At 38.6% G+C, this 24848-nt stretch overlaps 2 protein-coding genes and 1 non-coding gene across 3 annotated transcripts; all 3 read right to left on the bottom strand.

Annotated features, from left to right (window-relative positions):
• Positions 1-5270: 5270 nt before the first annotated feature.
• Positions 5271-5377, bottom strand: LOC141681222 (small nucleolar RNA R71). Its single transcript, XR_012558663.1, has one exon. It is a non-coding gene; the product is annotated as a small nucleolar RNA R71 (small nucleolar RNA).
• A 13054-nt stretch (positions 5378-18431) lies between these two features.
• LOC141677423 (thiamine thiazole synthase 2, chloroplastic-like) lies at positions 18432-19847 on the bottom strand. Its single transcript, XM_074483354.1, has 2 exons — positions 18871-19847; positions 18432-18737 (listed from the first exon to the last, which is right to left on the bottom strand). Exons 1-2 carry the CDS (start codon positions 19774-19776, stop codon positions 18594-18596), a joined length of 1050 nt encoding a protein of 349 aa, XP_074339455.1. The 5' UTR covers positions 19777-19847; the 3' UTR covers positions 18432-18593.
• A 1364-nt stretch (positions 19848-21211) lies between these two features.
• Positions 21212-23452, bottom strand: LOC141678228 (tetrahydroberberine oxidase-like; the record flags this gene model as incomplete). The annotated part of the gene is made up of 1 exon (XM_074484490.1): positions 21212-23452. A coding segment is annotated over one exon (1659 nt), but the record flags the coding sequence as incomplete, so codon positions are not given.
• Between the last annotated feature and the right edge of the window lie 1396 nt (positions 23453-24848).

Here is a 24848-nt window from a genome sequence, read left to right as displayed (position 1 = left end):
CTGCAGATTTGATAGGATTGGTACACACAAATGTATGTGGACCAATGTCTACGCAAACCATGGGTGGATTTTCATACTTCATTACTTTCATAGATGATCGATCTAGATTCGGATATGTGTATTTGATGAAACACAAGTCTGAAGCCTTTGAAAAGTTCAAAGAATATAAGTATGAAGTGGAGAAACAAACCAAACATAGTATTATAACTCTTCGATCAGATCGAGGTGGTGAATACTTGAATGGAGTGTTTCTAGCTTATCTCAAAGAAAATGGTATAGTCTCCCAGTGGACTCCTCCATATACTCCACAGTTGAATGGGGTATCTGAAAGGAGAAATCGAACTTTGTTAGACATGGTTCGGTCCATGATGAGCTATGCGAATCTTCCAGTATTCCTGTGGGGTTATGCATTGGAAACCTCAGCATATTTACTGAATAAGGTGCCTTCCAAATCTGTTCCTCAAACTCCATATGAGATATGGAAAGGAAACCGAGTCTTAAACACGTTAAGATTTGGGGATGTCCAGCTTATGTCAAGAAAGTTGACCCAGATAAGCTGGAATCTCAATCCGTAAAATGTAATTTTGTGCGATATCCTATAGAGACTTTAGGGTATTACTTTTACACCGATCATAGGGTGTTTGTCTCCAGACATGCTACCTTCTTGGAAAAGCAGTTTATCCTTGAAGGAAACAGTGGGAGCAAGATTGAACTTGATGAAGTTCAAGAAGTACAAACTACTATGGTTCAAGTGGAAACACCTATTCAGACTGAACAACCTTCTGTGGAACAGCCCATTCGTAGGACAGGGAGAGTGTCTCGCCAACCTGAGAGGTATTATGGCCTTGTCATTGAGAATGACAATGAGTTGTCAATCATTGATGATGACGACCCTATGACCTATAATGAGGCTATGAGTAGTGTTGACTCAGAGAAATGGCAAAGTGCCATGAAATCCGAAATGGAATCTATGTATACCAACCAAGTATGGACTTTGGTTGAAGCACCTGAGGGTGTGAAGCCTATTGAGTGCAAATGGGTATACAAAAGAAAGATTGGAGCAGATGGCCAGGTGGAGACCTATAAGGCCAGGCTCGTGGCAAAAGGATTCAAACAAAGGCAAGGGATTGACTTTGATGAAACTTTTTCACCTGCAGCCCTGTTAAAATCAATTCGGATTTTGCTTGTGATTGCTACTTACTACGACTATGAGGTCTGGCAAATGGACGTGAAAACAGCCTTCCTCAATGGGAAACTTGAAGAGGAAGTGTATATGACACAACCAGAGGGTTTTCTTTCCAAGGGAAATGAACACCTAGTGTATAAGCTGCTGCGAACCATATATGGTTTAAAGCAAGCTTCTCGTAGATGGAACATCCGTTTTGATGAGACAATCAAAGAGTTTGGTTTTATCAAAAACATAGATGAACCATGTGTCTACAAGAAGGTTAGTGGGAGTGCGGTGACATTTCTTGTATTGTATATGGATGACATACTTCTTATAGGAATTGATATACCGATGCTGCAATCAGTGAAAGTGTGGCTATCGAAGAACTTCACTATGAAGGACTTAGGATAAGCATCCTACATTCTCTGTATGAAGATCTATAGAGATAGATCTAGAAGAATGATAGGTCTTACCCAGGGTACATACATCCAGAAAGTGCTTAAAAGGTTTAGCATGGAAAACTCCAAAAGAGGTCTCATACCGATGAGCCATGGTGTGTCCCTTTCTGAAAAGATGTCTCCTAAGACACCTGAGGAAAGAGAGCGTATGAGTAAGATTCCTTATGCTTCAGCAATAGGATCTATTATGTACGCGATGTTATGTGCTAGGCATGATGTTGCTTATTCAATAAGTGTGACGAGCAGATATCAGTCCGATCCAGGTGAAGACCACTGGAAAGCAGTGAAGAACATCCTTAAGTACTTGCGAAGGACTAAGGATATTTTTCTTATTTTTGGTGGTGAATCTGAGTTGAAAATAGAGGGTTGTACTGACTCTAGTTTTCAATCAGAAAGTGATTGCAAATCCATGTTAGGGTACATGTTTACTCTGAATGGTGGTGCGATTAGTTGGAAGAGTTCCAAACAGTCTACAACGGCTGACTCCACAGCGGAAGCAGAATATATAGCTGCAAGTGAGGCTGCAAAAGAAGCCGTTTGGATGAGGAAATTTGTTTTTGAGTTGGGAGTTATTCCTAGCATTGAGGAGCCTATTGTGTTGTATTGTGATAACAACGCAGCAATAACACAAGCTAAGGAACCAAGATCTCATAAGAATTCCAAGCATGTCCTGCGGCGCTTTCATCTAATTAGGGAGATTGTTGAAAGAGGAGATGTCAACATCAGGAGAGTTGACACACATAACAATATAGCAGACCCTTTAACAAAGCCACTTTCTCAAAGTCACTTTGATCGTCATAAAGATAAGATGGGTATTATATACCAGAGTGATTGGCTTTAGTACAAGTGGGAGATTGAAAGAGATGTGTCCTAAGTCCAATCATTTATGATGATTTAGGAATAACTTTTATGTAATCTGTTTTGATTTCATTGATATTAATAAAAGACTTGTTTTGGTTTTATTGCGGGCTTTATCTATTTAAGTATTTAAATAAGATATACCATAGTTTAGAGTAAAGCTTTTTATGGATTATGATGAGATCATAATAATGAGACCTAAAAGATGATAACTCTGAACTTAAATATTTCCTGGTCATAGGATTACTAACTGGTAATTAGTAATCCACAAAGATCGGTACATACTATGCTTGCTTCATTATGAAGGATGTCTGTTCTCATAAATATTTGTGTGGTGACACTATAGCTAGTATGTAGGTGCTTATTATAGAATAAGTTCACTGAACATGACTCACACAGCTGAACAACTGATGGAGTTCACTCACGTGTCAGCAGATGTTCACATAGTGATAGTTGTACAAGTATCCTTAGACTTGAGGTCATCATAGTCATCTTGTGTACACTGAACTATACTTTGGTTTAGTTCTTAGTCTCCAGGGACAATAATAAGGGCTCTACTGGGTGTAGGAATTTGTATACGAAGATAGTGTATGATCAATAAAGGATCTACCCCTTCCATTGAAAGGAAGAGAATGTTCAATGCTGATCCACTTATGCTAGTTCAGGAATCTCTGGCCAGAGTGAATGAAATTAGAAAGGAGTTTCTAATTTACATTAATTAGAACTAAGCATAGTGAATGGGAAAGCATATGATTAAATAAGATAGGCTTGACACGAGTTCCATGCCTTGTATTTAATCATGACATTGCAGGGTTGAAGAAATTAATTGTATGGTAACTATTCACTGAATAGGTTCTTGGTATTCTAAGCAGTGAATTCGTATTATCCGGATAGTCGTGATATGCTGAGAGGTATCCCTCACGATGTAGAATAAACATGATTAATCATATTTAATGAATTAGAGAATTTATATAAATAATGATAAAATAGTTTTATTATTATTTATTTCTACTACCGGCTTAATATTGAACCTACAGGGTCACACCATAAAAGAGAATGATTTAATGGTGGAGGAATTAATTAATAATGGCTGGTAATTATTTATTTGTGAAATAAATAATTAATTAGAAAATTTAATAATTGATTAAATGAGATTTAATTAATTATAAATTAATTAAGAAAAGTCCTTAATATTATTAATTAAGAATTTAATTTTTGGAAATTAAATCAAGTGAGAGAATTATTTTTCTAAAGTGTTTAGAAAAAGGATTAATGATTAAAAGGTGTTTTAATTATTAGTTAATTGGTTAATAAGAATAATCAATTAAAGGGTTAATAATAATAATATTTTATGGGAAAATTTTCAGCTGAAATTTTGCCTATAAATAAACTATTATAAACCCTATTTGTCTCAACCCAAAATAAAAACCCTAATTCTAAAGTAGAAAATAAAGGGAGGCAACTAATTCTCTCAACCTCTTCCTCCCTCCATTATTTTGATCCCTTGGTGGATACCGGTGGAGTGCTTCACAATTGAGGAGCAGCTGCTAGGGATCTCCGTTCATCGTTCTTGGATCGCTATTAAAGGTTAGTAATCGATCCCTCGATTTATTCACGATTTGTATGCGTTTATATGGATTTTATATCAAGAAAATGTTTTACCATGCTTCTGTGATGTATAAAATCCTACAATAGGGTCTCAATATAATTGGTGTCTATTCAGCTTCAATCTCTTTTGTGGATGCCTGGTATTATGGTACTCGGGCAACGGAAGTTGGCGTTTATCAGTTTCGTGTTATCTAATTAGTGTCATCACCATTACATGCTAAGGTTGAGAACAATAAGGCTATTGAATGAAGTTAGAATCCCATGTTTGTCATATATATTAATTCAGTCAATCTTATTCTTTTAGTTATAATTGTTAGTTTAATTCTTAGTTATAAACAACCTCAATTTGTTATCATCTTAGCATTGAATAATAACCATACATTGTTACTTAAGTGCATGAATTAATTTGTTAACCAAGCCAGTCTCTGTGGGAATAAACTAGAAAAGATTCTATACTACTTATGAACTCATATAGTTGCATGTAGTATTAACGCGTGTTTAGCGACTAACAAGTTTTTGGCGCAGCTAGTGGGGACTGCAGTGTTAATTTATAGTTTATGTGCTTTCCATTAGTGGTCGTTAAAGTTCATTGACTCGGATATTATTACTTATTTATTTTCTTGTCTTATTTTAGGTAATTTAGCGAGGGTGTATGCTTACGCGTTCGCGTACTCGTAAGAGAACTCTGGATAAAGCCGAGGAAGAACTTGTGGTGGTTCGAAGGGAAGTTTTCGAGGAAGAAAAAAAGGTAGAAAAAGAAGAGAGTCGAGGAACCAGCTTTAGTAGAGATGGGTGATCAAGCGAAAAACCCTTAGGCTTTGATGGACTATTCTTAGCCTAAGATTAATGACATTCAGTCAAGCATCATCAGGCTAGCCATCAGGGCTAACACTTTTGAGATCAAGCCAAGCACGATTCAAATGATACAGAACTCGGTGCAGTTTGGGGGTTCTCCTACTAAATACCCCAACATGCACATCAGGGATTTCATCGAGATCTGCGACACGTTCAAGTTCAATGATGTGACTGAAGATGCTATCAAGCTGTGACTCTTCCCATTCTCTCTGAGGGACAAAGCTAAGTGCTGGTTACATTCTCTACCTGCAGGGTCTATCACCATTTGGGAAGATCTTGCTCAAAAATTTCTCACTAAATTCTTCCCTATGACGAAGACTACTGCAATTAGGAATGCTTTTACTCAGTTTGCTCAACAAATTGGAGAATCTCTATGTGAGGCTTGGGATCGATATAAGGAGATGCTAAGGAAGTGCCCACGCCATGGCATGCTTGATTGGATGATTATTAACTATTTCTACAATGGATTGGGTGCTACTTCTAGACCCATGCTTGATGCAACATCAGGAGGAGCCTTGTGGGCTACGAGCTATGATGAAGCTTATGAATTAATTGAACTGATGGCTGCTAATGAATACCAGAATCCTTCCCAAAGACTGACTCTAGTAAAAGTAGCAGGAATTCTGGAGTTGGATGCAGCAACTGCTATAGTTGCCCAACTTAAGGGTTTGACGATGAAGGTGGACAGTTTGGCTAATTATGGGGTTAATCAAATCACTAGTGTCTGTGAGCTTTGCGCTGGTGGCCATGAGACTGATCGTGAGCAACTTTCAGCGTTCGCAGTAGCCCGTGCCAGCCATTTATCATCCCAACAACCGCAATCATCCTAATTTTAGTTGGAGTAACGCTTAGAATGTGGTTCAACAGCCTTATCAGAAGTATCCAACTAAGTAGTACAACCCCCTGGTTTTCAGCAACCGCAATATGCACCAAGACAGCAAATCCAGCTACAACAAGCTAATGAAAAATCTGAACTAGAGGAGTTGAAGCTTATGTGCAAGAGTCAAGCTATTTCTATCAAGACCTTGAAAAATCAAATTGGGCAAATTACCAATGCCTTGCTAAATCATCAGCCTGGTACACTACCTAGTGACACTGAAGTGCCATGAAAGAGGGAAGCTAAAGAACAGGTAAAGGCAATCACTTTGAGGTCTGGAAAGGTTGCGAATTCCGAACAAACTCAAGCGTTGACTGAAGAATCTGGGGCTGAGAAAGAAGTAGAGCAGCAGGAAGTAGAAGTGGAACCAAGGAAGACTACTGTTAAACACACTCCTCCTGAGGGTAATACAAGGGAGAAACAGATCTATCCTCCACCGCCTTTTCCTAAGCGGCTGTAGAAGAAAAAGTTGGACAAACAATTTGAGAAGTTTCTGGAGGTGTTCAGGAAACTTCATATCAACATACCTTTCGCTGAGGCTCTTGAGAAGATGCCTAGTTATGCAAAGTTTATGAAGGGTATTCTCTCTCGGAAAGTGAAGCTAGATGATTTAGAGATAGTCGCTCTAACGGAGGAATGCAGTGCTGTGCTGCAGCAGAAGTTGCCTCCGAAGCTTAAAGATTCAGGAAGCTTCACTATTTCATGTACTATTAAAAAAGTGGCTTTTGACATATGCTTATGTGACTTGGGAGCTAGCATTAATCTAATGCCCTTGTCAATATTCAAGCAGTTGGACTTATCTGATCCAAAACCGTCTTATATGACCTTGTAGTTAGCCGATCGTTCTATTACATATCCGCGAGGTATTGTGGAGGATGTCTTGGTCAAGGTTGATAAACTCATCTTCCCTGCTGATTTTGTAATTCTTGATTTCGAGGAGGATAAGAAGATTCCCATAATCTTGGAAAGACCTTTCTTGGCAACTGGCCGAACTTTGATAGATGTGCAGAAGGGTGAGCTTACAATGCGAGTGCTGGATCAGGATGTAACTTTTAATGTGTTCAATGCTATGAAATTTCCTACATGAAATGAGGAGTGCTTAAAGGTGGAGTTGGTCGATTATGTGGTTACTTCAGAACTTGATCAATTGCTAAGGTCTGATGCCTTAGAAAAAGCCTTATTGGGAAATTCAGATAGTGAAGATGACGAAGGTGAAAAACAATTGCAATATTTGAATGCTTCTCCTTGGAAGAGGAAGATTGATATACCTTTTGAATCTCTTGGAATGAAGGAGAACAAATCTCCTAAACGCCTCAATCCATCTATTGAGGAAGCTCCCACTCTTGAGCTTAAGCCTTTACCCGATCATTTGAGGTATGCATTTTTAGGTGATGCATCTACTCTGCCTGTTATTATTGTATTTGACCTTTCAGGTAGTGATGAGGAAAAGCTTCTGAGGATTTTGAGGGAGTTCAAATTAACAATTGGTTGGACTATAGCAGATATCAAGGGAATCAGCCCTTCTTATTGCATGCATAAAATTCTGCTAGAGGAAGGTAGCAAGCCTACGGTCGAGCAGCAAAGAAGACTTAATCCAATCATGAAGGAAGTAGTGAAGAAGGAAATTCTTAAATGGCTAAATGCAGGAATCATCTACCCTATTTTTGAAAGTTCATGGGTAAGCCCGGTTCAATGTGTGCCAAAGAAAGGTGGAATTACTATGGTAGAAAATTAGAAGAATGAGCTTATTCCTACTAGAATAGTCACGGGGTGGAGAGTTTGCATGGACTACAGGAAGCTGAACAAAGCCACTAGGAAGGATCACTTCCCTTTTCCCTTCATTGATCAGATGCTCGACAGATTGGATGTTCATGAATACTACTGTTTGTTGGACGGCTATTCGGGTTACAATCAGATTTGTATCGCTCCAGAAGATCAGGAAAAGACTACCTTCACTTGTCCATTTGGTACTTTCGCCTTCAGACGAGTTTCTTTTGGTCTGTGTGGTGCACCGCCACATTTCAGAGGTATATGATGGCCATTTTATGTAATATGATTGGCTAGAATGTGGAGGTGTTCATGGATGACTTTTCTGTATTTGGCGATTCTTTTGATGAATGCTTGCAAAATCTTGGACACATTCTCAAGAGGTGTGTTGGGACCAACCTGGTTCTCAATTGGGAGAAATGTCACTTTATGATGCGACAGGACATTATTCTCAGGCACAAGGTTTCTAGTAAGGGTCTTGAGGTGGACAAGGCCAAGGTGGAGGTCATTGAGAATCTTCCTCCACCTATTTTTGTAAAGGGAATTCGCAGTTTTCTTGGTCATACGAGTTTCTATAGGTGGTTCATCAAAGACTTCTTCAAGATTTCAAAGCCATTGTGCAGTTTGCTAGAGAAAGATGTCCCTTTCAAGTTTGATGACGAGTTCCTTGTAGCTTTTGAGACTTTGAATAAAAGTTTAATCACGGCACCGGTCATAACTGCACCTGATTGGAATGAACCTTTTGAGATGATGTGCGATGCAAGTGACTATGCAATTGGAGCAGTTCTTGGGCAGAGGAAGAACAACATATTTCATGTGGTCTACTATACTAGTAAGACCCTAAATGGTGCTCAATTGAATTATACTACTACGGGGAAAGAACTTTTGGCTATTGTCTATGATTTTAAGAAATTTCGATCTTATCTACTTGGGACTAAGGTGACATTTTTCACTGATCACGCTGCAATTCGATATCTCGTATCAAAGAAGACTCAAAGCCTAGATTGATTAGATGGGTTCTTTTGCTTCAAGAATTTGAACCAGAGATCAAGGACAGAAAGGGAACTAAAAATCAAGTCGTTGATCATCTCTCGCGTTTAGAGAATCCCAATGCTACTTCATTGGATAAGGCATTGATAAATGAGTCTTTTCTCGATGAGCAGCTGTTTGGAGTGCAAGAAGAAGAACCGTGGTTTACAGACATCATGAACTACCTTGTGAGTAATATCATGCCTCCCGACTTATCTTATGCTCAAAGGAAGAAGTTTCTACATGAAGTGAAGTGGTATATGTGAGATGAGCCATTTCTTTTTCGACAAGGAGCTGACCAAATCAACAGGAGATGTATTCCTTACAGCGGAACGGGGGGTTTCTTACGAGATTGCCACTGAACAACTTATGGAGGACATTATGGTGGAGAAAAGACAACATCTCGTGTTCTTCAAGCAGGTTTCTTTTGGCGGGCATTATTTAAAGATGCTCACCAGTTCATTTTGACATGTGATCGATGTCAACGTGTGGGTAATATGTCTAAGAGGGATGAGATGCCTCTTAATGTGCTTCTAGAGGTTGAGGTCTTCGATGTTTGGGAAATTGACTTCATGGGGCCATTTGACTCACCTTGTAACAATCAATATATCTTGTTGGTGGTTGATTACGTGTCGAAATGGGTTGAAGTTAAGGCGTTTCTAACGAACGATGCGAAGGTGTTGCTTAATTTTCTCCACAAGCAGATATTCACAAGGTTTGGAACTCCAAGAGTCATAATCAGTGATGAGTGGTCGTATTTTTGCAATCGCAAGTTAACTTCTATGATGAAAAGCTATAATGTGAATCATCGCATTGCTACGGCTTATCATTCTCAGACAAATGGACAAGCTGAGGTGTCTAACAGAGAGATCAAGTGCATTTTAGAGAAAGTGGTATGTCCATCGAAGAAAGATTGGTCTTTGAAGCTTGATGAAGCTGTTTGGGCGTATAGAACAACATATAAGACTCCATTGAGAATGTCTCCATTTCAGTTGGTCTATGGTAAGGGGTGTCATTTGCCTGTAGAGCTTGAGCATAAGGCTTATTGGGGTTTGAAGAAATTGAATCTTGACTTGGATGCGGCTGGAAAGAAGAGGGCGCTTCAATTGAATGAACTCGACGAGTTTCGACTTCAAGCTCATGAGAACAACAAAATGTATAAGGAGATAGTCAAGAGGTGGCACGATCGAGGTCTAGTGCTCAAATCATTTGTGTCAGGGTAACAAGTTCTTTTATTCAACTCTCGTCTCCATCTTTTTCCAGAAAAGTTGAAGTCAAAGTGGTTAGGGCCCTTCATAATCAAAACTATATTTCCACATGGAGCGGTGGAAATTTTTGAGAATGATCCGGGCCAAGCATTTAAGGTAAATGGTTAGAGGTTGAAGCATTACTATGGTGACATGGCAAACCGTGAGGTGGTTAGTGCCGTTCTATTGTCCATTTGAGCTCAAGGTTCTACGTCGAACTAGCGACGTAAAAGAAGTGCTTCTTGGGAGGCAACCCAAGTTTTTTGTACATTAGTAGGTAGAGGAAGCAAGAAGAAAGGAGAAAACACAAAAAAATCAGAAAAAGAAAAAAATTCAGGGCCAACTCCAGTAACTAAGCGCCCCTCCGCTGTCCACACGCGCGGCCACACCGGGTCCCAGTTCGGAAAAAAAATAAAAACAGAATAATGAAGAGAAAATCGGGATTTTTTTACTCAAAAATCAATTCCAACCCGATTTTTACTCTTCCACATCCCATAATTCCTTCTCTAAATCAAACCCATTATTCTCACGATTCCCACAATCAATTCCCACTTCTATTCCTTATCGAATTCTCACATCTCCACCTATAAATACATACACTTATACACAAACTTCTCCATCACATCACAAATTCTCAAACACAAATCTCTCTCAAACACTTTTCTCTCATTCAATCCCAATGGCACCGAAGAGGCAAAGAACGTAAGTTAGTAGCAGGACCACCGATTCTTCATCTGCGGGTGGCGTGAGGTCAAGGTTTTCTACTCCTAAGGCTGAAGAGGAGTACACCAGGCTTCTCTCGAAGCTTATTGCTAAGGAGCGAGGTTTTCTGCCATCAGGGAAGGATGGTAAGTTGTTGGAGATGATTTTTGAGATGGGCTGGGTTCCTTTTTGTAAGGGTCCCGCTGTTGTGCCCATGAGTATTGTGCGGGAGTTCTATGCTAAAGCCAAGGCGGAGAAAAATCGCTTCACGGTGGTTCGAGGGAGGATTTTGGAGTATACTACAGAGGCTATCAGGACGGTGATTGAGTAGCCCGCGAGGAAGTGGGTCAGGACAGTTGGAACGATAAGACTCCCGAGGACTTCAACTTGGATCTGATCATTGCGACTTTGTGTGTGCCTGAGACTCATTGGAAGTTCAAGAGGGGCACTACTGATTACTCCACATTCCCTGCGTCGTGCATGAACAGGTTTGCACGAGCTTGGAACTCGTTTATTTGTGCTAACATCATGCCATCTTTGCATGTGCATGAGATCACTGTGGAGCATGCTCATCTGCTATTGGGGATTCTTCAGGGTGATTATATTGATTTGGGGATGGTGATATATCAGGGGATTTTGAGATTATTGAGAGGAGGTACTACAAGTGCTATTCCTTATGCGTACGTGGTGATGAAGTTATGCGTGGCAGTTGGTATTCATTGGCCCGCACATGAGCAGCTTCAGCTTCCCAGTGCTCCTATCAACAACTCTACACTGTTGAGCATGCAGGAGTGGTATGGAGGGAAGCCCGATCCTAAGGGGTTTGGGTATTCATATGATCATCTGCCAGGTGGTGTGCCCATGGATCAGGCTACTACGGGAGGTTCTCAGCATGCCCGTCGAGCAGCTTGGAGAGCTCAGTTAGGAGGGGAGGCTGGTTCATCGGAGCAGCAACATGAGGCAGCAAAAGCAGATGTTGGAGCTGGTTTGAGTTCGACGCAGTATAGGCGTCTCGCTAGGAGGATGAATGTGATGCACGATATCCATAGTCGGTTTGCACACGATCTCACCCAGGTACTTGGGACTGCATTTAGAGCCACCGGGGTTGACATCCAGTCGCCAGTATTTGGTGAGGACTCCGTGTATCCGCCTCCTGACATACCTGAAACTCCACCCGTTGAGGGTGAGGATTGTGATTTGTAGTAGGTATGCCTGAATTCCTTACTATTACCTTCACCGAGGATAGTGAATATTTTAAGTTTGGGGTTAGTAATTGAAGGAATATGTTTTTGTGTGAGTCGCATATAGTTGCATATTCATGATAGTTTAGTTTATATAGTTGCATATTTTGCCATGTAGTTTTTTTTATTTTTGATAGTTTTTATGATATTTTGTTCATATAGTTTTCATGCATTTGCATTATAACATGATCCCTTAGATGATTTTTCCGATTAATTGGTGATATTGATGCTAGTGTAGTGATGTCGTATTTAGTGATGTTGAGTCTTGTCGAATTAATTTGCATGCTAGAGACAATTGTATTTCACTAAGTCTTATAGATTGCTAGAGTGCTAGATCATGATCATGGTTTGTTAGTTTGTCAAGGTTTAATCGCTTTTTTATATTTAGAATTTAGGATATTCTCTTAATAATAAAAGATATGGACATTTAAAAAAATTGGAGAAAATCAGATTTCATTGCTAGTTTTGTGGCTAGGTGTCAAATGGCTAGTAGCCGTCTCATATTTTTATGAGTAGTCTAGGGTTGAATGAGATGGAGCGAAATGCACTCATTCAGAAATTCGAAGAAAAAAGAGAGAGAAAAAAAAAGAATAAGTGTTATGTATAATTGATCACGAGTGGGCTCTTTAGTACTCGAGTCATTAAGTTCTTAGGGGACTTCGTGCCTAGTGAACTAAGCCTTTTATAGTCCACGATCCGCTAACCTAATGCTCGCTACATGAGTACTATTGTATAAGTCTTTTGTGGACCTCACTCATTGCACGATCAAATAAGCATATTTGTGTTGTTTTGTTGTGAATAAAAGCGTGAATCCATGTTAAACTCCGATATAAGAATTGAAGTGTTATAAGTTATTTTGAGTCTAGTTTCTATTCTATTTATAAACTTGTGATTTTTTTGATAACTAGTGAGTCATGATTGTCGATCTAGTTGCGATAGTATATCAGTAAGCAGTTGTACACACTCACGTCTCTGGTTGTAGATTGATTACTGAAATTTGATTTATCTTTATGCTAATAACTGTATTTGCTGAGGTGTTGCTTGTTGATTCGTTTAGTTATTCTATGGGGATCGTTGCATTCATTTAGTCGCATTCATGCATTTTTATTTCTTGTTTTTTGAGTCTGTTTATGCTTGAGGACAAGCATCGATTAAAGTTTGGGGGTATGTTGAGTGGCATTTATGACACTTTATTACGCTCCGTAAAGCTTTGAATTTATGCGTTTGTACTCAAGTTGTTAAGTGTTTTAACGTGTTTTCGAGTGTTTTTGCATTTCAGGCATTATCTAAGTAATCAGGAGAATTAGCATTATTTTGGTGCTAATTTGGTGTCAAGGTGGTGTTGGAATAAAAGCTCATGGAAAGCCAACTCAAATCTACAAGAAAAATGAAGAAGTCAAGTTCTGGTAGAAGCCCAGCGTGCCCGCGCTGATCAAGCACGCGGCCGCACCCGAAGTTCAGAATGCCAGCGCGCCCGCGCTGATCAAGCGCGCGGCCGCGCCAGGTCGGGATGCAGAATTCTGATTCTACTCTAATTCGAATTGGAAGACTTCTCTGCTGATTAGGGATGCTATATAAAGAACTCTAGGTCATTTTTAATAATACATGAAGCCAAAGACATATCAAGGAGAGCCATAAGAAGACCGTATTAGCACGATTCAACGAAGATGAAGAAGATCTTGTTTTTACTTGTGAATCTTTGTTTTAAGTTGTAACTTGGATGCTAGTTTTCTTATTTTTGAACCTTAATCTTATTTTGTACTTGGTTTTATTTATTCGTTATAAAGACTACGTTTGTTATACCATGCTTTCATCGGAACCCACGTTGATGATGAGTCCAATTTTGGGCTAATCGTTATCGTGGGGTTCTAATGGATTTATTTATGGATTTCTTTAGTTAAATTATTTCGATGCCTTAGTGTGTGGTGATTGTATGATAACCTAGTATTGGTTGTACATATTCGTCTTATGAGCGTCGTAAACTTATAAGATAGTGTGTTAATTCTTAATGAAGCGAAAGTGAACTTAAGGATTTAGAACTTGCCATGCTAGCATAGGTTCATGTATTTGTTATGCATGATTCGTAGGTATTTTTAACCATCTTACTTGCCCTATGTAATCAAGATAGATAACTTGTGCTTTAACCGTTATGTTGTCAAATTCTATAGACATATAGGGTCTCAATATAATTGGTGTCTATTCGGCTTCTATCTCTTTTATGGATGTCTGGTAGTATGGTACTCGGGCAACGAAAGTTGGCGTTTATCAGTTTCATGTTATTTGATTAGTGTCATCACCATTACATGCTAAGGTTGAGAACAATAAGGCTATTGAATGAAGTAATTAATGAAGTTAGAATCCCATGTTTGTCATATATATTAATTCAGTCAATCTTATTCTCTTAGTTATAATTGTTAGTTTAATTCTTAGTTATAAACAACCTCAATTTGTTATCGTTTTAGCATTGAATAATAACCATACATTATTGCTTAAGTTCGTGAATTATTTAGTTTACCAAGCCAGTCTCTGTGGGAACGAACTAGAAAAGATTATATACTACTTGCGAACTCGTATACTTGCGTGTATTATTAGCGTGTGTTTAGCGACTAACAATCTGCATCAGAGAACCCTTCCAAGATAACGTCTTTCTTACTGAAATATAGCGCAACCTTGGATGTGCCTTTCAAGTAGTGTAACAACCACTTGGCTGCTTCCCAATGCTCTCTTCCTGGATTAGACATAAATCTGCATACAACTCCCACTGCATGAGCAATGTCTGGCCTTGTACACACCATAGCATACATTAAACTGCCAACTACAGATGCATAAGGAACTTTAGCCATATCTTTCTTGCCTTCATTTGTTTTAGGTGATTGCTTCTTTGTGAGATTAAAGTGACTCGCCAACGGTGTACTTCTAGTCTTCACATCCTGGACACTAAATTTCTGCAACAATTTCTCAACATACTTCTCTTGAGATAATTTTAGAGTACCTTCATCTCTATCCCTTATGATGCTCATACCAAGTATTTATTTTGGTGCACCCATATCCTTCATCTCAAACTCCTCAGACATCTGTCTCTTTAACCTGTTGATTTCCCTCATGTTTGATCCTGCTATCAACATGTCATCAACATAAAACAACAATATGATATTAGATGAATCAAACTGTTTAAAGTAACAACAATGATCCATAGCACTCCTCGTGTACCCATTATTCATCGTAAAGCTGTCAAACTTCAAGTATCATTGTCTCGGTGCTTGTTTTAAACCATACAAGCTTTTTATAAGTTTGCAAACAAGGTTTTCTTTCCCAGCTACTTGAAATCCCTCCAGCTGAACCATGTAGATGTCTTCCTCAAGATCACCATGTAAGAATGCGGTCTTAACATCTAGTTGCTCTAGATGTAACTCCTCTGCAGCCACAATACTTAGCACAATTCTAACTGTAGTCATATTAACAACAAGAGAAAATATATCGGTATAGTTAATACCCTTTTTCTGTTGATAACCCTTGACTACTAACTTTGCCTTGTATCTCTTGATGCCATCATGTTCTTCTTTGATCCTGAACACCCACTTATTCTTTAAAGCCTTCTTTCCTGCTGGTAACTCTGTTAAAGACCAAGTCTCATTCTTCTCAAGAGAACTCATCTCCTCGTCCATGGCTGATTTCCACTGAACTGAATCATCCACTTGTACAGCCTCTAAATAACACTGAGGCTCCCCATCCTCAGTCAATAACATATAATATGTTGAAGGAGAATATCTTTGTGGTGGCCTGACAATTCTGCTAGATTTTCTTACCTCAGTCTATGGAGATACTGAAACCCTATCATCAACATTCTCCGAACTCCCACTATTTCCTGCAAGATCTATTTATGTAATATCTTCAAGCACTGCTTCCTCTTTCTCAGGTTGTTTCTTTGTAAACTCGGAATCGACTACAAGCTTATCCTTATACACTTCATTCACATTAAAAGTAACATCTCTACTTCTAACGACCTTCTTAGTCAGTTCATCCCAGAAACGGTAACCCATATCATCTGAGCCATAACCAATGAAGATACACTTCTTTGCTTTCGGATCAAGCTTGTCCCTGTCGGAATCTTTAACACGCACATAAGAAACACAACCAAAAACTCGCAAGTGTGAAAGATTTACCTCTTTTTCCTGCCACTCTTCTTCAGGAATCTTGAACCCCAAAGGATTGAAGGTCCTCTATTTATGAGATACGCAGCTGTGCTAACTGCATCAGCCCAAAACATCTTTGGCAACCCTGCATGTAATCTCATACTCTTGGCCCTCTCATTCAAGGTTCTATTCATGCGCTCTGCAACACCATTCTGTTGTGGTATCTCTGGAATAGTTTTAATCATTCTAATCCCAAATTTCATGAAATAGCTTTTAAACTCATCACTACTGTATTCACCTCCATTATCTGACATCAAACTCTTCACTTTTAAACCAGTCTGATTTTCTACTTCAGTCTTCCACTTCTTGAAAGTAGCAAACACATCTAATTTATTCTTCAAAAAATAAACTCATACCTTTCTAGTGGAATCATCAATGAAAGTGACATAGTTGCGAGATCAACCCAACGACGCAACTGTTGTTGGACCATATACATCTATATGAACTATCTCTAACTTCTTAGCCTTGGGTTTCCTCCCTGATTTTGCAAAAGTAACATGTTTCTGCTTTCCAAGAACAGATGGCTCACAGAATCCAACTTCCACATTTTTCAACTCTGGAATCTTCCCCTTCGAAGTTAACAACTTCATACCTTTTTCTCTCATATGACCAGGCCTTTGGTGCCACAAAGTTGAAGACTCAATCTCATCAGCAACTGTATTTGATTCATAGCTAGATTGTTCAATAATATATAAAGTCCCCTTTTTCTCTCCACGAGTAATAAATAGATTCCCCTTTATAACCTTCCATTGTCCGTCTCCGAAAGTAACTCGATACCCTTCCTTATCTAACTGACCCACAGATAACAACATCTTCTTCAGTCCTGAAATGTACCTTACATCTTTCAACGTCCAGCTAGTTCCCAAAGAGGTTCTATGATTAATATCTCCCATGCCCGCAATATCCAAAGTCTCATCATCAGTAAGACGAACTTTACCAAAATTTCCAACTCTGAAATTTAACATTAAATCCTTGCAAGGGGTAGCATGGAATGATGCACCAGAATCCATAACCCATTATTCAAACGAACATTCAACACAACAAATCAAAGCATCGTCATCTAACACTTCTTCAACTATGTTAGCTGAATTATCCTCTTTACTCTATGCTTTAGGAGCCGCGGGAGCCGTGCACTGAATCCTAAAGTTACCCTTCTTCTGACAATTCCAACAAACAATATCCTTGCGATCTTGGATTGTCCTCTCTTCTGTGACTTCAATATGCTAAGCCCCTTATTCTGCCCCTTTTCGAACTTTATGCCTCTACTCTCAGCACTCAAAAAGGAACCTGACGACTCTCCTGAGTTTATCCTACGAATATCTTCTGCAAGAATCGAATCTCGAACTCCATCAAAAGTCATCTTACCGCTTCCAGATGAATTACTTATAGCACTGACAATACCCGACCAACTGTCTGGTAATGAGGATGCCAACAACAAGGCTTGTACTTCATCATCGAATTTAATATCCACCGATGCCAATCTTGCTAAGATGGAATTAAATTCGTTCACATGATCAGCAACACAATCGCATTCATTCAATCTAGTGGCAACTAACAAGCGAATAAAATACACCTTATTTGAAGCAGACGACTTCTCATACATGTTTGACAAAGCCTTGATCAAACCATAAGTTGTCGTTTCCTTGACGATATTGTAAGCAACGTTTTTCGCCAAAGTCAACCTCACAACCCCAAAGCGTGCCTGTTGAAAAGCTTCCATTCTTCCTCCTTCATTGAAGTTGGTTTCTTCTCTTCCAGCGGTTCGTGTAATTTTTTATGATACAACTAATCCTCAATTTGCATCTTCCAAATCCCATAATCTTTGCCATCAAATTCGTCGATCTTTACCTTCCCGTCTTCTGCCATCGCTCCCACTCGCGTGAAAACCTAGGCTCTTGATACCAGTTGTTGAGTATACAACAACGAAAGCAAAACCCAAAGCGAATAAACAAGAATAAGAAAATAAACGACAATCACACAAGACAAAGATTTACTTGGTTCGGAAATTCCTACTCCACAAGTCACATTAATTTTGCATTGATCTCTCACAATTTGTTATGTTATGATTTTAGAATTACATGAGTATTTATAAGAGAAGAAACTAGGCCTAAATCAAAATTATAGTCCAAATCTGAAAAGTAGACTAATCCATAAACTAATCTAAATCTGAATAGTTTATTTTGATGAGTTTAATTAATAGATATGACGAACCCAACGGAAGGTGCTTGACATCAACCATCTCTAATCAAACAGTGTCTTGCATTGCAGGAGTCTTTTGCGCAGCAACACCACGCACCACGCAGAGAACAATGTACGGTGTAGTTAAAACTAGTACAGGATTTACCATCTACTGAAAGCTGATCATAATAATGTTTTAAACGGACGCTATTCGTTTTGACGTACTTATTGTAGATAATAAGTTTGTACATAGAGACAAGAAAAGGTTCCAATTATTTCAAAAGGCCAGCCACTGTGGTACATCACTGAAATTAACCACACATTTTGTATCTACAAAATGAACCACAAAGGAAAATTAACATTTGTTTCCTCAACATATTATTCTTCCACAAAATCACCTTACGACATTCATTTATGCATCAACAATGTCTTCAGCTGCATCAGCGATGACAAACTCTGGTTGTGCCTCTGTCAATGCATTTGGCAGTCCCAATGCCCTCAATGCCAAGTGAGCTGCTTTCTGTCCAGACATCATCATAGCTCCAAAAGTTGGACCCTGTGAAAAGTACAGATTCAACGTTTAGTGAATTACGAGTCACTTTATGATTGGATAGTAAATTTGTAGATCTGAAACAATTACACCATATACTAGTAGAACAGAAATGATATTAATGTAATAAAGAATTTACCATTCTTGGTGATCCGTCAATTTCAGCGACTTCCATGCCAGTAACAATCATTCCAGGCACAATTTCTCTGGTAAGCCTAACAATGGCATCCTCAGCTGCATTCATGTCAAGCGCCTTCATCCCGGGAACGCTCTCAATCATGCCAATGCTCCTCAATCTCTTGACCCCAGTAGCTCCAAAAGGACCATCATGGCCACAAGAACTAACAACCACCTTAGCCTCCATGACATTTGGGTCCATACATGACTGTGTGTCATGATTCATGGAAACCAAAGCCCAGTTTGTGACTACTCCAGCTACTCTGTCTCCTCTAACAATCAGATCTTCAGCAGCCACAGCATTGAAGAGCTTGACATTTGGTTTAGCCAATAGCTTGCTCATGATTGTGGATGTGAAAAGTGCTGCATGCTTAATGACAACGTAATTATCTTGCTCATCATACTCAATTTCAAGCTCATCTAGGAACTTGTGGGCTGGTTTACGGACAATCATGGCGGAAAACAACTGTCCTCCAAGCCATGCACCACCGCCTGGACTGACAGATTGCTCAATGATGGCAATGTTGATATCAGGGTTCTTGCTGAGCTCGTAGGCGCATGAAAGTCCAGCAGATCCAGCTCCAACAACGACGACATCTGTGTCAGCATATGTAATCATATCGGTCATGTATCTACGTGTCATTTCTCGAGAAACAATGGATTCTTTGATAGGGTTGAACTTGAAGTTGTCTAGGTCATAGGGTGTGGATAGTGAATTGGTGATTGAGAGGTTCTGTGGGGCGGATTTGATAGGTTGGAATGATTTTGAGATGATTTGGGAGCCATGGAAGGAGGACTTGTTTTCGAGGAAAGACTGTTTTGAGGCTGAAGAAAGAGAAGAGGTTAAGGTTGTAGCCATGGTTGCCATTATATGTGTTTTCTTGGTAGCCTTGATGCGTTTTGCAGCTGGTCCTGAAGATTGATGAATGATACTATATTACAAGGTAAGTTATATAGTAGAGTGATGGTAATAAAATATCTAAAAAGCATTCATCAAAGCAGGGTGGAAGAAAGTGAAAGATAGGATTTGAATGGTATAAAATGGAGCTTTGAGTTGATATTTTTACAAGTTGAGAAGATTTTTTAACATCAGGAGTAAAGAGCACCACAGAAGTTCATAAAGTTATGTCTCTCATATGTTAACATCAATATCTATTTTTTTAGCAGATTTTTTATGGAAGTAATTCCCATATGAATATTGATAATAATGTTCATCTAATCAATTCAGATCATGATATTTGTTCATTTTTACAAGTTCATATCTTAACAACATTGCAAGAAAATCCGGCTGTACTAACCAAAGTATTCCGTTTTAGGAGGAGAATGTTAGATCTTAAGCAACAGAATACAGACAATTTACCAACACAAATTTGCAACAGAAAGTCCACTTGGTGTTAAAACTCACACTTTGAATTGCCTAATTCAATCTTCCATTGTAAATTGTTGTGAATATTTAGAAAATTTTAATTTCCGTCGGTTATCTGTTCAGCTGTCTTTTCTGCTGTGGTAATCTGGCAGTCTTTCGGTATTTGAAAGATATCGATAATTTTAGTAGCTTCATATTTTCCTTTCTACTACTTTGCTATACTCGTATTCATCGTGTTAGAATCAGGTATTGATAATCAGACACACTATACATTTGGCTAAGTTTCAGTTGTAGTAAGCATACATGTGCTAAACATTTAAAGAAGTCGGTATGGTTTGGATGAATCGGAAAGAATGAAATGTAATTTGGACTTTATTACGAGTAAATACTCGAAATATATTTCCAAACTAGATTCAGTTCAATTCCTAGTCTCCAAAAAATGTAGTAGAAGATGATGAGAAGACAACTGTATTTAGCGAAATAGAGAAGTGATCAAATATACTAGTCATCATTTTGTTACATCACAGTACACTAGTTTAATGGTAATCAGTCATCTCTAATCAGTCATCAATGTTTAAATCTTAAATGCACACGGAGAAATTCTATATGTAATAAAAGATGTTCCCTTTAAAGAAGCAGTTCAACTGTCTTTTGTACACAGCGAGGAATCATTCCATTTAATCAGTGTGACCATGACTCCATCAGAATGTTTGTAGCAGTATTCATGTCATTTCTAGGAATGGACAAGTGCTTGTCCATTAAAACGGCTGTAGCAACTGCATCCTATGATGTTTCTGTCTACAGCAATTACATGGCTCTCTGTTTTTGTTCCTATATACTACATACATAATACATCAAACAAACAAAGAGATGTCGAGTCAAAACAAGATGCCACACATGTATTCTCATCCAATGTGCATAATGTACACACAAACATGCTAGTATATCCAGCTTTGTTAAGGTATAAAACATACTAAAACAGAACAACAATAGCTTAAACACTAAAATCAATGAACTACCGGTCCATTCTTATTTGCCTGAGACAAAATCACTTCTACCTCTTATTCCTTGAACCCCTTGACAAAAACAAGTCTCTCCGTATTACTTGTGAGGTGATTTCATGTAGGACCAAGTTGGGAGGCTCTCGGTGACACAAGACCAAGTTGGGTGTTTGTACTTCTTCATCTCCTTCTTTTTAAGATCACATAAGATGGTAACAAGTTTTCCATCCGAGCCAATACCATCATCTTTATCTAATGTCCATAGACTAACAAATTAGGCAACTTTGAGTTAACAATTTATATGATGTTTATTGCAGCAATTCTAGTAGTGTAAATAGCTAAGCTTGTTTATATTTTAGGTGACGCCAATCTCAGTTTCACAAATAAGGCACAATGCAGGATTCTCTGGTTGCTAAAACTTCAAAAATTTTCAAAGGGAAACACACATATGTAGAATTTTATGATCTTCTATCATTCTCTGAATGTATAGTTTCAGACCATACAAGCAATGCAGGGTATCAGAAATTGGTCTCATGTGTCAATTGAAGTTGTGATATATGATCATCTATTCTAAGTGAAGACATTCCGCGAAAAACAGGAATGCTCTGATCATGCCTAAAGAAATTGTTTGGATCATGTTCTGTCTTCACTTGAACCAACCTCTTAAAATTATCTTTAAAATACATTTCACCCCAAATGCTAGCGTCGTCATACGTCTTGCATCCCACTCCCAAGTCAAGATCATTATAGTTCACATAACTACGTCTTGGATTCTTAGACACAAAAGGAGTCAAGTACGTGTGCAGTCTTTCGAGCCATTTCAACAGCTTGATTTGTTCTGCTAATGGTGTTTTTTCATTCCACTGCACGCCTTCAAGTATCATGTAAAAATTTCCTGCTCTATGAGGAAATGGAAGTGCTGACTCCGCAAACTCGTCCATTTTCCCGCCATATGGTGTTATTTCTATTTGTGCTTCTCCTGCCTCTAACTCAAAGAAGAGTTTCCAGATCCCATTTAATGCTTCTTCAGATAAAGGCTCTTGAACCAAATCGGATTTTCCCTTAAATTGCAACTTTGGAAATGCATTTCTGTTGAGCAAAAGTTCAAGAGAATCACCATTTGGGAAACCAGTATTTGCAAACCAAAGTGTAGATTTGACCCAACTCATTTCAGTGCAATCTTCCTCGACCAAATCTAATTCCGGGAAATTCTTTTCCATTATAGTAAGCAGTCTTTCAATCGGTCCAAGAAACAAGGACTCGAAAGAAACTTGTACTGTTTTCTCCTCTCCGTCTGCAGTTAATTTGACACTTGTAATTTTCACTTTGATGTAAAGATCTCTATGCATATTTGGGGCAACGTATTGCCACCGATGAAAAATCCTAGTTGCATTTTGTGCCAAGGTCCTATGAACTGCAAAAACAGTCACTGTTTTCGGGACCGGGACCAACTGTATTTTCCATTCAAGAACAATCCCAAAGCTAGAAGCTGTTCCTCCTCTGACAGCCCAAAATATATCTTCACTACCTATAACTGAAACTCGGTCAAACACATTACTTTGATAGTTCAAGAAGCGATAGTCAATGACACTGTCAGCTCCAAGTCCATATTTACGAGTCAACGAGCCATATCCTCCTCCGCTAAGAAAGCCACCAATTCCAACAGTAGGCCAAACACCTCCTGGAAACGCGAGCTCACTAGTTTTCTCAGCAATTCTGTAATTAAGTTCACCAAGATTTGCACCGGATTGAACCCAAGCAGTGCCATTAGCAACATCAACTGTAATATTACGAAGATTGATGAGATCAATCAGGACAAAGGGCTGGTCAGAAACATACGAAAGACCCTCGAAATCATGTCCTCCTCCTCTGACTCGAACTTCAAGTTTATGGTTTTTGGCACAAAGAACCACAATTTGTACTTGGGAATAAATAAACGGTGTGACAATGAACGATGGCTGTTGGCTTGTCAGCCCTGCGAACCTTAGGTTTTGGATTGAGGACTGCAGCACAGAAGTGTATGAACTGTTTTCTGGTGTGTAGAGGATTTCAGAGAGGTTGATCCCTTTATAATATGGGCTAGAAAGGCATTTAAGAAATTCATGATTGGTTTTATCAGCTAAAGAAGCTAATGGCCAAAGATTTATTAGTAAAAGTAGAAGTAACTGAAAGCAATGTAGAAGAGATTACCCTCTTCATTATTGTTGCCTTCCGATTTGTTAGCTTCTGAGAAGATCATGTGTGTTAGTACTTATATCACATTTTTGTCGAAAACCATTAAAGTACAGAGACTCCTTGGAATAAACAAAGACTGTTGATTTTATTGTTGATTTTTTTTAATAAATCAATCAGCTGTAATGTTTTTATTTAGAAAGATTTGGTCATATGCAGTAGCTGATATTTAGGGAGTTAACACAGGTTGTGGTGGAGTCAAATAATGTGATGTTGCTAATTTTTAGCCATCAATTATGTTATGTTTGCTTATATATTATTTTTGTAACCTCATTCATAGTATCAAGTAAATTAAGCTCGTTTTCTTTTCTCAGTTTTATTTAAACACAGTTCATTGGTTTCTTTGTCAAATTGGTTCGTTTGGACCATTCTTCCTGCGTCAGTAGAAGTTGTCCACCAGTATTTTCGGATTGATCATGAAGTCTCTCCTCGTGAGCTTTCAGACGCCACACTACTTCTTCTACTGACATAGTTTCCATGTCTCCAAACTGCTCAATTGTCGAGGCAATCTGGAGATATTTCGAAGGAACAGCCCGAAGAAGTTTCTTTACAATATAAACTTCCTCCATCTTTTCTTCTAAGAGGCGAATATTAGTAACAATCCCATATAGCCTCAAACAAAAATCATCAAGATTATCCGTGTCCTTCATGTTCATTGATTCAAATTCCGCCCTAAGCGTTTGGACTTTTGCCTTTTGTACGCGATCTGCACCTATGCACATGACTTTGAGAGAGTCCCAGGCTTCTTTGGCACTCTTCTTCTCTGCGATTGACAGGAGCATGTCCTCTGGTATGCCCTGGTAGATGGCTGCTAAAGCTATCTTGTCTGTCTTCACATCTACAACTATCTTCGGGTCGGACTGATCAATAAAAAGCTGATGTACTGACCAAGGCAATGTCTGCAGTTAAATTTGAAGGAATGAGGAAGCTTTTGGGAGTAAAGAACCTGCAGAAAACAGTTTAGCTTAACGGGGTGTTTGTTGGTTTTATTTAAGCATAAACGTGTTTTCTGTTTTTTTTGATAAATCAATCAGCTGTAATGTTTTTATTTAGAAAGATTTGGTCATATGCAATAGCTGATATTTAGGGAGTTAACACAGGTTGTGGTGGAGTCAAATAATGTGATGTTGCTAATTTTTAGCCATCAATTATGTTAGGTTTGCTTATATATTATCTTAGTAACCTCATTCATAGTATCAAGTGAATAAAACTCGTTTTCTTTTCTCAGTTTTATTTAAACATAGTTCATTGGTTTCTTTGTTTTTCCAATATTTTGGTATCAGAGCCTCCTTTTCTGTTGATGCCCAAGTATATGCCAAAATTGTTACAATCGAAAGTAAC

This window comes from Apium graveolens, chromosome 8, assembly GCF_009905375.1.
Source record: "Apium graveolens cultivar Ventura chromosome 8, ASM990537v1, whole genome shotgun sequence".
In the NCBI taxonomy this organism is placed as follows: domain Eukaryota; kingdom Viridiplantae; phylum Streptophyta; class Magnoliopsida; order Apiales; family Apiaceae; genus Apium; species Apium graveolens.
The sequence above is the reverse complement of the archived record's forward strand: the minus strand, read 5'-3'. Positions and strand labels throughout refer to the sequence as shown.

What these genes read in the sequence shown, in the direction of transcription:
- LOC141677423 (XM_074483354.1), bottom strand. Translation starts at nt 19,776, where the DNA reads ATGGCAACCATGGCTACAACCTTAACCTCTTCTCTTTCTTCAGCCTCA. An exon ending in TTGACGGATCACCAAGAATG is followed by an intron (nt 18,738 to 18,870) that starts GTAAATTCTTTA and finishes TACTTTTCACAG; the next exon opens with GGTCCAACTTTTGGAGCTAT.